Source organism: Populus trichocarpa, chromosome 5 (genome assembly GCF_000002775.5).
Source record: "Populus trichocarpa isolate Nisqually-1 chromosome 5, P.trichocarpa_v4.1, whole genome shotgun sequence".
Lineage (NCBI taxonomy): Eukaryota > Viridiplantae > Streptophyta > Magnoliopsida > Malpighiales > Salicaceae > Populus > Populus trichocarpa.
The window spans coordinates 22,695,220-22,711,137 of NC_037289.2; the positions used below are offsets into that span (position 1 = coordinate 22,695,220).

General features: G+C 34.7%; 3 protein-coding genes across 3 annotated transcripts; 1 reads left to right on the plus strand and 2 right to left on the minus strand.

Moving 5' to 3' along the window:
• Positions 1-917: 917 nt before the first annotated feature.
• Positions 918-9,079, minus strand: LOC7476927 (dolichyl-diphosphooligosaccharide--protein glycosyltransferase subunit 2). Its single transcript, XM_002307618.4, has 19 exons — positions 8,721-9,079; positions 8,211-8,403; positions 8,020-8,109; positions 7,645-7,707; positions 7,272-7,341; positions 6,821-6,885; positions 6,105-6,159; positions 5,665-5,792; positions 5,442-5,557; positions 4,800-4,869; positions 4,394-4,498; positions 4,173-4,262; positions 3,943-4,091; positions 3,496-3,607; positions 3,337-3,420; positions 2,566-2,646; positions 2,251-2,475; positions 1,574-1,696; positions 918-1,333 (listed from the first exon to the last, which is right to left on the minus strand). The coding sequence occupies exons 1-19, from the start codon at positions 8,870-8,872 to the stop codon at positions 1,217-1,219; spliced, it is 2,088 nt and encodes a 695-aa protein (XP_002307654.1). The 5' UTR covers positions 8,873-9,079; the 3' UTR covers positions 918-1,216.
• Positions 9,080-10,523: 1,444 nt separating this feature from the next.
• LOC18099671 (H/ACA ribonucleoprotein complex subunit 3-like protein) lies at positions 10,524-12,453 on the minus strand. Its single transcript, XM_024601953.2, has 4 exons — positions 12,298-12,453; positions 12,093-12,157; positions 11,679-11,721; positions 10,524-10,980 (listed from the first exon to the last, which is right to left on the minus strand). Exons 2-4 carry the CDS (start codon positions 12,144-12,146, stop codon positions 10,883-10,885), a joined length of 195 nt encoding a protein of 64 aa, XP_024457721.1. The 5' UTR covers positions 12,147-12,157; positions 12,298-12,453; the 3' UTR covers positions 10,524-10,882.
• A 94-nt stretch (positions 12,454-12,547) lies between these two features.
• LOC7454356 (uncharacterized protein At1g03900) lies at positions 12,548-14,270 on the plus strand. Its single transcript, XM_006383644.3, has 3 exons — positions 12,548-13,109; positions 13,288-13,581; positions 13,983-14,270. Exons 1-3 carry the CDS (start codon positions 12,621-12,623, stop codon positions 14,046-14,048), a joined length of 849 nt encoding a protein of 282 aa, XP_006383706.1. The 5' UTR covers positions 12,548-12,620; the 3' UTR covers positions 14,049-14,270.
• The last annotated feature ends 1,648 nt before the right edge of the window (positions 14,271-15,918 follow it).

The following is a 15,918-nucleotide window of genomic DNA, read 5'->3' on the forward strand; positions in this document are numbered from 1 at the left end:
CTTCTTCTTCTTCTTCTTAACGCTACTGACAAAACTAGAATAGGAAATAAGGAAACAGCACCCTACACGAATCTCCTTAGAGGAAGCAGGCTGTTACTGAACTCATCCTTTTCAGCCATGAAAATTTGGTCTCGTATACAGGCCATGGTTTTTTAAATATCTTGTAAACTGGGGAAGGGGCTTGACATCACAGTTTATTTTTGCATTTAAAACTGTTATTAAATGAGTTTTAAAAATACATTTAACTTAAAAAATATCAAATTAATACTTTTTTTTAATGTTTTCTCATAATTTTAATGTGATAATATCAAATAAATATATATTATTTTAATTATTTTCAAGTAAAAATATTTTTAAAAACACTATATTTATTATTTAACAAGCTTCTCGTACAACTTTCATTTAGCACAATATATCAACCTAATAGAGGTTTAATAAGTCAATCTAATAACCTGCATTTTATTTTTAAATTGATATCATTTCAGTCTTTTTTTTTTTTTAATCATGACTCGTTAATCTTAAAACTTATTTGCTTTCCCATTTTAAAAACATTGTAAAAAAAAACGAAATTTTTTTAGTTTTTTTCTTTACTTTAAATTAATATTTTTTAATATTTTCATATCATTTTAACACGTTAATATTAAAAATAATTTTTTAAAAATAAAAAAACATATTATTTAAAAAAAAAACATTTTAAAAAATAACATCTACCACATTCCCGAACACCGTCTTAATCCACTAAACCCACCAAACCCGCAATACAACCACAACCCAGGCTTGAACCAAGTAAATCCCTACTTATTAGCTCTTATAACTATCAATGAAAATCACCACAAAAATATCAGATGGAATTGTGACAACGTACATGACCACAGGTGGTCGTTTTAACTGAAATAAAGGATTATATTACCAGAATCTAAACAAAGGGATTTTATTCATCCACTTGGGAAACTCTGAAAAAGGCAAATCTTTTATCTTGGAAATATTCATCATGGCTGAACTAAGTAAACGCCGTTAACAAACCAGCTGACGGACCACCAAGGGAAAGACAGTGAGGTGTGGTTCAAGCAGTGAAAGGAGAAAAACCCAAAACATAGATAAACCCTATTTCATTGCATGCCCAAAGTCTTAACAGGTATAACATACTCAATAGTTTACTTCCCCTACAAAATTGGGTCAATGTCTAACTGTTTTGAAACAGAAAATTCTCTCCTACTCAGGCAGATTTCAACTTGGATGATGATGAGGCCAGGTGAGAGAGGATTCTGTGTCCAACAAACATCAGGAAAGCTCCCAAGAAACCAAGTGCTTTCAGTGTTGTGAATAGATCCAACTGCTCAAATTAAAAAAAGAAAAAAAGAAGGGTAAATTCCTCTTAACACCACAAATACCCTAGCAATCCAAATTTTCTCATTGAATAGAAGCAAAATAAAAGAGCATGATTTCACTAATATCCTAGCAAACAATCGAAAGCTGCATATCAAACATGGGTGAATACAAGCCCTGGAAATCTTGCAGGAATCACAAATTTATCAAATAGAGGTGAACAAAAAGAACGAAGTGGGAAACTGACCTTCAGCCAGAAAAGCACGTAGAGCAACAAAACTGCTGCTATGCCAAGATGGAAGAGGGCAGCGAACATGGCGGGAACAGATGAGGAAGGGAAGTTCTTCAAGTTCACCCCTAAACGCAATAGCTGTCAAAAGGAAAAGGCATGTTAACATATGCCACTCATTCCCATTCCCTATGTTGTCCCCATTTATAGAGAAGAGACGATGACACGAGAAAACTAGGCAGAAAGAATGACATAGAGCACTTGAAATCCTGACTATGTCGATTAATGCAATGTGCAATACCACTTCCTGTCCTAATAAATAGAAAGGGGTAGTCTAAACTCCTGAGGTCACTTGGCAAGTTCCACCAATAAGATTTTACCCCAACAAGTTCAACTAAACAATTTCAACCAGAAACTTCAATCAAACACATGTACGCTAGCAGTGTCTACATTAACACAGATCAAAAGATCTTTCCAACATTAGCATTCAAATCCATAGACAAACCTTGATAATACTAGAAGTACTATATGGGGCATCCAAAGGCGAGACAATTTAGAAAGAGCCAATGAATTATAATGCTAACTAGGAAGGTTCAATTTCAATCAATTCCAGACATCATTGACCTCAAAAGAGAGAAATAATGTTAATGCTCAAGTTTTCAGAATTTCTGACAGATATATAATATAATACTCACCCCAAGTAAGAATCCAAGAAATGGCAAAAGCGTAAGACCCAAGAAAGTAAGAGAAAGCTCCTTAGGTGGAAGCTTTTCAGGAACCCTGAAGATGTGAGCTATCTCTGCTTTAGGACCATATATCAAGTTTGGATCAAGAGGCTGTGCTGGAGGCTGTGGTGCCTTCTCAGGTGCTTCGGGTAGATCCAGGTCAATGTGACCAACAGCCTTTAAGAAAGAGTTCTCCTGAAAAAGACAAGCAAAACAAATTGTATCATGCTCATGTTGTATAACCCATACAAAAATTAAAACCTTTGAAAGCAAAATCAAACCTACCATAACAGCATCACCCACAGTGAGTTGAACATTATATCTCCCTGATAAATAGAAAAATTTCTCAACTAGTCCAAGGAAATCCTGCAAGACATTGCCAAATATGAGGAAAATAACAAAAGTTCAGAAGAAACAGAATATGGGTGGTTGAATGATATGTTCTAGTGAGTCTGTTTCCAAGCAATCAGCAGTGATGCACAGCAGGAGCATTTGAAAAGGTAGTAACAAATATTGCCATGTGCATAAACATTATAATGTCCAGCAAGAGAGGCTTAAACTGACTGCCACTCAAACTACTTCAGCTGGAGGTTTATTCATTTGACATAACATAAAGAGCCATTTTCATGGTGCACCTTAAAACAATACATGATAGTTAAGCAAATATTGAACAGTAATTTCATTGAAAAAATATTCAGTTTTATTTCTAGTAGATATTCAATAGCGTGCAATGTCTCTGGACGAGTATTCAAGTCCTGATTCATAAATCTTACTTTATTCAGTCTATAATTACCATGTGATAACAAAATTAACTTCATTTCAGGTAAGAGGAAAATTGGTCCGCAATGCACAAATTTAAGATGGAAAATGAATTGCTAAGAACCAAGTTAATTGATTGTTGACAATAGTCAACCCAGCCAAATTTGAATTCAATGATAAATCCAAAAGTCAACATTTGGGCATATTTGATAGATTTTGTTCTTAACTATAAAGTCGCAAAAAACCCATCCATGAGTGAGGAACAAGGGGGAGCAAAACATTGCAGAAGGAACTTACCAGAATAATCTCAAACTCTTTTCCAGAGCTCCCCATCAAAAAGATATGCTCGACCTTAGTCTCATGCGTCAATTTTAGAATTGCCTGGTAGCCAAAAAACTCTGAATAACTGAATCACAGATATAACAATTCTAGAGGAAGACAGGCAGAATTACAAACCTGATGTGGCTTAAATGCATGGCCAAGAGGAGTAGACAACTGGAAAGAGAGGCGCAGCTTCTGAAGGTGGTTTGCAGATAATGATACAGTATTATCTCCAGCTAAATCTATCCTGCATGGATCCATGACTAGAATCATACTCAAACTAAAGTCATAAAGTTCAAACTCGGTAAAGCAGAGCTGAGTATTGAAAATAAAAATTTAAACACATCCCAAAAATGGTCACAATGACAAGCATCCAACATGGCAGCTAAATCTATCCTGCATGGATCCATGACTAGAATCATACTCAAACTAAAGTCATAAAGTTCAAACTCGGTAAAGCAGAGCTGAGTATTGTAAATAAAAATTTAAACACATCCCAAAAATGGTCACAATGACAAGCATCCAACATGGCATCAGTTAATAAACACCCAGTTTTGGAACTGGGAAATGTTAAAAACATACTTCTTCTTGGTTTCTATGCTCCCAAGATCACTATCAAGCACTGCAATTTCTGCAGTGTCAACTTCGATAATTCCAGTCACAAATATTGGAATCCGAGTTTGGCCTCCAGTGGCATATAAGTTTTTGTGGTCTGAATCATGAAGCACCGTCTGCAAGAATTTGGGCTTGTCATATATGGATGTAAAGAAAGATGAAAGGCAGCATTTATGCATCAAAGAAAACAAGGATACCTCAAAAACAAAAGTGTATTTTCCAACATCAACACTCTTTGGCAAAGCATCCAAGGTATAGACAGCGTTTGCAGGGTCAAACTTGAGTTCCTATATCACACAATTAATATTGGTCATCCAGAAAATCACCAAATTGACTGGGCAGGCTACAATACCCAAAAGGTAGACAAAAGAATCGAAATGCACTCAACAAGGTAAAAAAATGCAGAAAAAGGTTTTACCTGACTCTCAGTTAACAAAGTATCCTTTGAACCAGATCTGAAAACTCGTAGAAGATTCACTGTCAACGGAGGTGCATTTGAACCAAGCACAGTATTCACCTTAACCTGGTTAGATTTACATGGAAAGTCAATTTAAATAAAATTGCGTAAAAGGAAAAGGTTCAAGGTGTGCAGAAACTTCGCAATCATGCAAATCCCAGGAAATGTATAGGATGAGAATAATATCATTAACAATTTTAGCTTATTCCCAAAATAGCCAGAATACAGTAAGAAACAAGATGAAGGAAGTAATATGTGATCAAGCAAATATGAGATAACCAAAAAAGTTTAACAACTTGCATGCACACGAGCGCACATATAGACACAAACACAAAAAAAAATACTTATCATGCACACAGCAACACACCTTAAGTGCATCCTTCTTAGTCAATGAAAGCACTGTAGCCGGAAGCGATAGAATCAGTGGAATGGAAACCCTGGACCAGAAACCAAAACTGTAATAATTAGAAGAAAAAAAACAATAAGGAAGTTACTTGCAAACTTCTTCAGTAAATTCAGCACTTAATATTAAACCATTTAGCCTCATCAGTTATCCTACTTGTTGCTTTTCTCAACCAAAAGAGAACAAGGAAAACATATAAAACTGAGGAACAGTAGCACCCAAACACAGCAAAATAACCACAATGTTCAAGTATATAAAAGTGCCTTAAATTTTTTCTTTAAGGACAAACTTCTGCTCCTAGCTGCAAAAGACAGCCAGCAGCTAATGAAACAAACTTTAAAAGTTTTTCATGAAAACAGCACATTTTCTTCGAGCACCAAACTGATGCTCTCATTTTGAAAAATACACTAATGAAAAAGGATTATTCCATAAAATCTTCTTTTTTCTGGAGCTGCTGTCACTGGAAATTTGTTTTCTTTTAAAAGACCAATCACATATTAAAAAGTTCTTTATATCAGGAAAACAACTATCAAAATGAGTTTTACATAACATAAATATAAAATGAAAAAAGATAATCATAGTGAACTAAGTAAAGAACACACTCACGTATTGCTCTCTAGGAAAGCCAGGGAATCTACTTGGTTGAACAAGTCTTTGGCATCACCTGGAATTCCAATGGCGAGGAAAAATTTTGCCAAACCCAATATTTTGCCACTTGGAAGCTGAAAATCAAAAAAGAATAAAGCAAGCAAAGAAAAGAGCATTAAACTCTTTTTGTGATAGAGAATTACTGGTACAAAGACCAGCAACACCAACAAACCTAACTCACATTCAAGCTTCCTGAAGTCACAGCTGCAAATGCTGTCAGTCCTCTAACAACAGAGGATGTAGTTGAGAGAGCACCTTGATGTTCATGTGCACCAACCAGCTTCTCATCAAAGTAAAAGGCCCCATCATCTACAATAAAGAGTTGCAGCTAACTAAGTAAGTTCTGGAATAGCATAAAATAGCAGATGGCAGCTAGGTGAATGGAGCATGGCCTACATGTAAAGCTGGTGAAGTTTTCATGTTTGAAAGGATTTAATTTTTGCCAAATTAACTCTAAGACATGATAGATTACCAAACTGTTTCTTGACAACTTCATATCAGTAGAATTAAAAGTTCTGGCATAAGCAAGATAAACACAATTGCCACCATACTAAGAAATTGTTTCGGTGCATAAGCACCAAAAAATTATAATGTACCAGAGAGAGAGAGAGAGATGCATACCATACTTCTCAATGCTGTCAAACAGCTTCAATATATCATTTTTAGTTGTTCTGATCTGCCCATGGTAAGCAAATGTAAGAAACAACATATTACAATGAACACCACAAGACAGCAGCAACAAGTATATTGGAAGATACCATATATTATACAATAGAAACAAAAACCCCCTCATCATAACCAGAAAATTGTTAATATAAGTTTATACAGTTAGATAAGCCAACAAGGGAAAAGTAGATTCCATAGCATAAAAGAAAGTTCTATGCAATGGGAAATTGTAGCTATGTTTCTAAAAGGAAATGCTATATCAAAATCTGGATAGGCTAAGCTATGGGTGCATTTTCAAAATGCAGGATCTATTGCAGACATAAATCTGCTACATAACCTGAAGCACTAGCAATAAACAAACTAATATAGACCACGCACAAACTTGAAAAATAAAATAAATAGGAAAAATACGGCTCAGAAAAAGAATGTAGACTAAAAATCACCAATAAGCATATGCTTTAAGAAAAAAACAATCATATAACCTATTTCACCTACAATCACTAATTATGGAGTAACATAAAATCACCAGATACCAACATGTTTGATGCTGATAATGAAATAAACAGGAAGTGTCCTTATTCTAAATATAAGAGAAACATTGGTGATAATTTCTGGATCAAGAAAAAACTAAAAGTTCTATTGGGGCAAAGTCAGCAAAACTTCCAAATTACCAGAGATTGATCTATCTTGGAAGATGATAATGAGACAATACCAGCAAGTGCTTCAAGTGCTAGACCTGAAAAGAAACATGATCAAGCAAATGGATATAAGCCAATGTAGGTGGAAGAATTAGCATGGCTTAGAGTGCTAATTTCAGCAATACAGCACAATTTACGCATTTAATGTAAAATATGATACACTCTCCATTCAATTATTTCCTTCCCATTTTCAGGATGTTCCGAACTCCTTGCCCATTACTATTTCTAAGCACATATCCTTAGTTATGTCCACAAATTTATGCTTAGATAATTATAAAAATAAAACTGGAGCAAGTATTTATGTGGTTTCCAAGTGTTAATGTGATAATTGCATATCCCCTTGCAAGAAAAGCATAGAATATATATGACAAGGCGCGGGCGCTAGAAAAGTCATTGTGGTGTACAAAACACTTATAGAACATACCAGCAGCAAGGGTACTAGACTCGGGATTATTAGAATTATAGCGCCATCTTCCATCACTCTGGCTCAGAGCCTGCCAATAATTAGCAAGTCAACCATTACACGTGCCGAAAATTGTATTTGAAGTAGGAAAAGAAAATTCAAACCAAAAGCCAACCAAAACATTGTGAAATAAACTTCTAAGCAGACCAGTGCTGGACCTACACACCCACCAACTCTGACCACATCAGCAACTAGTCCCAAAAGGGCCCTGCTCAATGTGGGAGAGTTCCTGGCAAGGGTGGTCCACTAATGAGTTATTTTTTTCACACTCATACAACAGTCCACTGTCAAGTTCAAATCTTCACTCTAACAATAACTCCAAGCAATAATAAACCTTGATGGACTGAAAAACTCCTTCAGCATCAGCAAGATAAAGATCATCTTTGGTAGTTTGACCCTGCATTGAGAAAAATATCAGCTTCAAGGTTTAGTAAAAAACTGGCAAGGCTTATGCTACATGACAACAGCTTGAAAATCGTATTCTCTATCAGGAAGTTGAGTAAATAAATACCTAGCAATTAACACTGCTGAAATTTCATGATTTCAGACAAAATCTGCTTACAAAAGTTTCAACCTAAAACTTATCACTAATTACCTCTCCCTTGCATTGTAGAAAGAAAAGAATAATTCCCAAATTAGCAAATGCATAAAAAATGAGAATCAAGCTCGAAACCCATAACATCTAAAGGTGTTTATATATATTAATTACCTTGATAAGAGCTAAACCTCCCACAGAATAGTAGAAATCAAGCAAAGCACTTGCACCACTGACAGCAGCTTGTAGCCTTGAAGCAACACCCTTTAAGAGAGAAATTAACCCATCATCACACATTGTTAGCAAGTTGTCACATAAAGTTAATACCTTTGAAATAAAAAAAACAGCACAGAACAAAACGATACCTCAAAAACATCCTCTTTGATGTCACACTTTAATATTCCGTTGACTTTTAAGGCGTAGAATAAATCCTTCAAAGTAGAAGAAGACGACCCAAGGATTTCCGATACAGACTGGCAAGCAGCTGTGCTGATATCAGACCTTTTATCAATTCCAAGAACCTCAAACGTTCTAAGTTCCTCGTATGTTTCTTCTACGCTGGCAGCACACACAACATCTAGTCAGATCACTCTTTCTTGCTTAGGCCGACACGAAAATGTAAACGAACACAGGCAAGTGCAAACACCAACAAGGATTACCACAAGAGACAACTTTTACCATTCTCTCATCATCCAAACAGGCGTAACAACCAATTTCAGTTCTATAGACTAACCAGATCTCATATAGCAAATGAACAAAGGAAAGCTTAAATTCAGTAATTAGTAAAATTTTGATATCTCATGAAAATCAAATCCTGTTCCTCTAATTAATGAACAAAATAAGAAATTGAGAGGATTAAAGGGGTTTTTGAAAACCTGGGAAAAGATCCACCGAGAGGATTGAAGAGCTCTAAAGCAGCAGATCGGTGTAAATCGGAGATCGGTTGAAAGATATAAGAAGCGAGGGCGGATGAGTAGATCAATGCCGCAGCGATCAGAACCAGAAATCCTCCAAGATTTCTTGCCATTTTTGTGCAATAAAAATTAAACGAAGGCTGCTTATAAAAGAAATAAATTGTGTTACAGAGACATTGACACTCGCGTCTGTGTATAAAAATCTTAAGCGGTTTGAGTCTGCGGGTGCGTGGACTGTAAAAGTCACCGCCCTCTCTTCTCTCCTCTCTTCGAGCCTGGACTCTCTCACTCGGGACTAGAGACCTTTGTTTTCACTTGGTTCCGAAAGTGCCCATGAATATCTCATGAATACCCGTTATGTACACAGGGTTGAGTAGATGTGGCGTATCAAGTGTTGCCACCTGCCTATCTCGTCCAATCAGAGGGCGTTGTGTGGCAAGATGAGTCACCATTGGTGGGTGGCCTTCGGGCGTTTTGGGTATTCAATTAACCTGAATGTAGCCCAGTGCAAAGCCTAGGAGAGAAAAAAAGAGATCGAGATAATTTTTCGGAGAAGGCCCAAAGAAAGAGGCGTGGGACTGCTAGGGCTACTCAAAGTATTTTTGGATTAAAAAGGATTAAGGTAATGTTTTTCTAATGTTTTTTTATAATTTTGATTTGTTGATATTAAAAATAAAAAATAATAATTTTAATATATTTTTAAGTAAAAAAATTTTAAAATTTATTTTATATTATAATCTCAAACATCATAAAACCAACTCAGTTAATATTTTAAATCATTAATCAATATCACATATTTATCGATCAAATCACGTAACAAGTGAATAATAATTATTAAACCAATTCAATTCAAATCATGTAACCAGTGAATAACTTGGTTGGGTGAGCATTTGATATTGTATTTCTACCAGTATCTATGCAGTGTTTAACGCTGTTGTTAGAAAGTGTTTGTGAAAAATTTTGAAAATATTTTATTTTTATTTTATTTTAAATTAATATATTTTTAATATTTTTAAATCAGATGTGATGATATTAAAAATAATTTTTAAAAAATAAAAAATATTATTTTAATGTGTTTTAGAATGAAAAACACTTTGAAAAACAACTACTATCACACTCCCAAAAACCCTCTTCGATTAGTTTTAAAAGTATTTTTTTAAAAAAATTAAATTAATGTTTTAAAAAAATATTATTTTAATATATTTTTAAATAATAAATATTATTAAAAAACTTGTTACGGTAGAATATCAAAATAAATCTTGAATCAACTTCTCATGGAGGAAGTAAAACAAATTGCCGCTGCTCCCGAAATTCGGTTTTTAATACACTACAAAACCCACCATGCATTGAAAAGGTGAAGTCTGGGGCATTGACACAAGCTTAGGGGGCCATGGGACATCTAGTCTGTTAAGATAATATTTTTTAATTTTTAAAAATTATTTTTAAATTATTATATTAAAACAATTCAAAAACATAAATTATTTTTTAAAAAAATCATAACATCCAATTTCAACAGCAAGTAATAATTTTTATTTTTAAAAAATATTTTACTTAAAAATACATTAAAATAATTTTTTTTATTTTTTTAAAATTATTTTTAACATCGACATATTAAAATAATCGAAAATCATAAAAAAATTATTTTTAATAAAAAAATATAATTTTAAAATTCACGGTTCACATGCAGTTTCAACGGCAAATGAAAACACAAACAGCCCATTAATAAGAAAAAAAGCACGTCATTGCCTTGGTGAGAAAGAGAAATATTATGAAAGAGGTTTATAGATAGTGAAAACTTAGAAGACAAAATGGTGTTCATACCACCAGGCTTCCATCCATGCGTGTAACTATAGGAAGGCGAGCATGTCTTTTAGCAGCAAAAGTTGATCAAATCCAGGAAATATTGTTAGCACCTCATGGTTTCACAAAAGATCCATTTAGACGTTTTTCTTTTTTTCTATCTATGAATAGAGGCTACATCCATTTCTGCTACCATAGGGTGGCAAATAACCTACATTCAGCAACCAAAGAAAGATGGAAAGCTAGAGCAACCTTCAGCATCCGCAAAGGAAAGCTCCAACTTCAAACACTTCACGAGGGAAAACTAGATGCTCGCAATAATCTTAGTACTTCAGAGGTGACTGTTGGGTTGGCAACAATCCAAAGCGCTTCTTCAAAAGAAATCTTTGCCTTGAGTATTTGTCATCGGGGGAGAAGCGGGCTGCAATTTGAAAATGGAAAAGCTCAATAAAAAGTGAAATTTGTATAGAATGTACTAACTAAATAGCGATAGGAGAGGGTTATCCAGAAGTGATGATCAAGCTCAATACATGTAAAGTCTTTTTGTCAGTAAAATTCTAGAATAAACCATATAGGCAGGACATAACAGTTCCTCACATTCGTGAGGCAATAAAGAAAAGTCACTGCATGCATCTTTGAACCAATTTATCTAGTCACCACTCAACCAGACGCATCGATCAAATCCAAAATCATTTGATACATGCAAACACAAACCTTTAAAGAAATTTTATCAGGAGTACAACCAGTTGTGACATTGTAAAAATAATTTGACTTGCAAAAACAATAGTAGATGTGAATTTGGGAAACGATTTCCAAAACAGCACATCTGAAAATATGACATCGAATAACACAAAGCAATTAGCCCTGAGAGCTTCTTCCAGTTACATAACATTTACATTTTCGTTGGTACTTCTGGCATTATTGAAATGAAGAATTCATAAAACAGAGAGTACTACTGTTTTAAATAAAAAAATAGAACGAAAGAAAGAAATACCCATGCCTAGAATATGCAGAAATGAGGAAACAAGGGATGAAAACAAATGACTACCACCACCTAGACAAACATCCATTTGTGAAATTGACACAAATTTATTATAGCATGTTAATGAAATTTATTACCTGGGTGAGCAGATTCAGTAGGCAACCCCAATGGTGATTCTTTCTGCACAAAAGGAAAGGCAACTCAACAAAAAATACAAGAAACAACAGGAGAAAATAAAGACTGAAACTTCAGAGGTCTACACATGATTTTCGCAAAGATCCATCATAATGGAAGCCAGCATTGGCAGAAACGCAAGCCGCCACCCTATTACTAACTAGGCAACAAAAGGGGAGAAAAAGGAAAATTTTCTCAAAATTTCACCTAACAGTATCACAAGCAGCATGCTTCAAACAACGAACACCAAGTTCCATTACTTTCCAATACAACAAAAGTGAACCTTAAAAATACATAAAATCTCCAAAGATATAGACTTCCAGTCTAACTCTTCAGTCTTGCTTGTTTCACTATTTCAGCCACTAAAAATTTCATACCTTGGTGGTGTAGACTTTGTCACCATTATCGTTTATATAAAACTGAAGATACATTGTAGCAACTCCTGAACAACAAAGTCAAAATCACAACGTGTCCAGCTTTACAAAAATCCACAAAACATAATTTAAACTTGAAACAAAAATTTCCCAAGAAAATAAAACCCATTGAAGAGTAAAAACTAAAGAACCCACGTCATGACCATACCTCTCTCGGCTCTTCCTGGAAGGGTTTAGAAACAGCCTCCTAGCTTCGAAAGAGATGATTGTTAACAGAGAGGAACTAGGGTTTCTGACCTTATTTTATAAAGTCACGGACCAGGCCCATATACGTTGGGCCATTGGGCTCATCCACTCAGGCCGGCAAAGCTTTTAGAAAACGCGTAAAGCTATTAATAAGGAGACAAAGGGCAAATCAGTAATAACGCTTCGAATCCACGTCTAGCAACCTTTCAAAGCTTAAAATCTCTCAGCATTTCGCTTAAAAACTATATAAAAAACTCCGTCAATACCAAAACAACAACATCAAAAATGTCGTTCGAGGAAGACGACGAGTCGTTCGAGCACACACTCCTGGTGGTTCGCGAGGTTTCCGTTTACAAAATTCCCCCTCGTTCTACTGCCGGCGGCTACAAATGCGGAGAATGGTTACAATCCGACAAGATCTGGTCGGGCCGGCTTCGAGTCGTATCCTGCAAAGACCGGTGCGAGATCCGATTAGAAGATCCGAACTCCGGCGATCTATTCGCTGCTTGTTTCGTTAACCCTGGACAGCGGGAGAACTCGGTAGAGACAGTCCTCGACTCGTCCCGGTATTTCGTACTTAAAATCGAGGACGGGGGAGGTAAGCACGCGTTTGTTGGTCTAGGGTTTGCAGAGAGAAATGAAGCGTTTGATTTTAATGTGGCGTTATCGGATCACGAGAAGTACGTGAGACGAGAAAATGAGAAAGAGAGTGGCGAAACGAGTGAGAGTGATGCTCATATTGATATTCATCCTGCCGTTAATCAAAGATTAAAGGTAATGAACAAAAAAAAAGTTGATCTTTTTATTCTTAATGTTTCTATAATGCTTGAATTGTGATGATTGTGGTTTGGTTTTGGTAGATTAGTGGTGTTTTAGTTAGGTTAGTTAGGGGTGATTATTGAATTGTTATGTTTGTTTTAAGGGATTAAAGATCCATAGTTTTGGATTATAGGAAGGGGAGACTATAAGAATCAATGTGAAACCCAAGCCATCCGCTGGAGCTGGAATGCTATCAGCTGCAGGGCTGTCTGGAGGGGTTTCAACAACTGGAAAGCCTAAACCTTTAGCAATTGCGCCGCCACCAACTGGAGTGGGGAAACTAAGGTCTCCGCTCCCACCACCACCCAATGATCCAGCTGCTGCTCGAATGACGGCAGGGAATCATGGTGGAATTGGTCTTAAAGTATCACCCAAGGAATCTACTCGATGGTCTACTGATTCTTTATCAGATTTGTCTCCGCTTGAGGTATGTCTGCTTTCCGAATATCCTGTTTGTGTTCTTGAAGATTGCATTATGTATTTGAAATGCTACGCTGGCTAATTTTCGGTACTGTGATATGGTTCCCCTGTTGATTATCGGTACTGTGATATGTGATATGTGAATAAACTGCTCTGAACTGTAGCCAGGATAGTAAGGGCATAATAATAAACTGATTACAAGTTCCTTTCTGTGGTGGACTCTTAAATGAAATGAGGCAAATCTACTTCTACTTAACTACATTTGTCGTTTTTTCCCTTTCTGAGCATGTGAGAACGCAAATACTACAATGCATCCAATCTCTGTTTAGCACTTCAATTAAATGTATACTGTCTTCGTCAGTAGATGCATATATGTTATATAGTTCCTTTGCTGTTCTGCATCTGCAGAGAAATCTTCCTTCAACAACATCAGGATCAACCAAGACAACTGCATCAGGATGGGCTGCTTTCTGATTGTGTTGGGGATTTGTTGAGCATGATAAAGGCATTTGTTTTATGTGTTTTTTGTAAAAGCTGAAAAAATGAACGACGAAATCGAGAAATGTAAGCAAGCAGGAGCTACCAAATACCATCATGTGTGCAAAATAATGTTATATGAAATGTATCAAATGCTTCTCTTCTTCATACATGGATTGAGTTCTTATTTCTACATAATAGAGAAAAGTTTTGTGTCTCTATTGTTCTGGTTGTCTGATGTGTACTGACGACCAAATATGGTTCATCTGTCTTTTTTCTTCACCTGAGCTACTGCACATGTTTCTTACAGTAGTCCTCGGCAGCTAGACGTATCAATCAAAACCTTAAACGCTGCTAAGTGCTAAGAAATATGAGGATTTAGGAGAGGTCAGATGGAGGAGCAAGTTTGGAATTTAAGTAGGCTTCCGAAACTTCCTTGCCGATTTCAAGTTGCACGTGTCTCCAGCCCCATTCATATCATCAAACCTCAAATCATTAACTTGTTTTTTAGTTTTTGGAGAGACAAGTAGATTGACTAAGAGACTATTTAGCTTAGTAGAATGATTGTGGTTGGTTTTTAAATAATTTTTTATGTTAAAATATATATTAATAATATTTTTTTTATTTTTTAAAATTTATTTTTACATCAGCACATTAAAATAATTTAAAATATATTAAATTTTAATAAAAAAAAATTAAATTTTTTAAAAACACAATTCTCAAACATATTCTAAGTTGCATAGGGTTTAAATATATTTTTTTTATGATCTAAGATGGGGAGAAGTAGGCATAAGTTCGCTTTTCACATGCAATTTAGGAAGTTTTATTACACAAGGTATTCTGTCTATCAGCAAACTCATCATAGAATTTTCTCCTTTTTTTTTTTCTTTTCAAATAAGTTCACTTGTTTATGTACCATCTAAATTATCTTTTAAAATCTTAAAATACTAGAATTTTATTTTATGAGAAAAGCCCCAGGAAGTTATAGAAAAAAATATTTTGCTTAAATAATTAAAATACATAACTTTAAAATATCAAACTATAAATTCTCAAATATATTAAAAAAAAAACAATTTGTTGCCTAAAAAATCTAGATCTAAAAACCCAAAAAGAATTATTTTATGGAAGTATAAGAGTCATTAACTGGAGAGTTTAGCTTAGACTTCATGTCACTTTATAAAAGTAATGAACAGCAGACTGTGAAACCCTAAGAAGCAAGAACTAATGCTATGCGTGTTCATAAAGTTAGGAGGAGGAGGAGGAGAAATATACTCCCTTCTAGTTAAAAAATGATAGTTGCAATTTTTCATAACTTCGTCTTTCAATTAGAGAATTATACTGGTTGCATTTGAATTTGTGAGAAAATTAATAATTTAATATGTTAAGAGGAAGATTATAAGAAAATTACAAGGAAATAACTTTTTTTCTGAAGGAAGATTTAAAGATAAACTCAACAAAGAAGATATATTACAATAGTAATTTTCTTGTTCAATTATGTTTGATTTGAGATTAAAAACTAAAGGTTGAATATTATTGTGTTCGTTTTTAGGATTAAATGTTACTTGACACAACTTTTATATATATATATATATATGGCCATAATCAGTGGGTACCTACCAATTGCCAAGCATTCTTCACCCGCACGCTTCAGTCATATTTGCAGGATTTCCAATGATTCCTTCCCTGTATTGATTTGTTTCTTGTGTTGTCTTGATCAGTAATCCAGGACCATTAGATGGGCTGGGCTTATATTATTGAGAATTGTTTATTTTCAGTCAATTATAAACATTTTATTTAAAAATATATTAAAATAATATTTTTTACTATTTTTTTAAATTTATTTTTAACTAAATTTCGAAAAAGAACT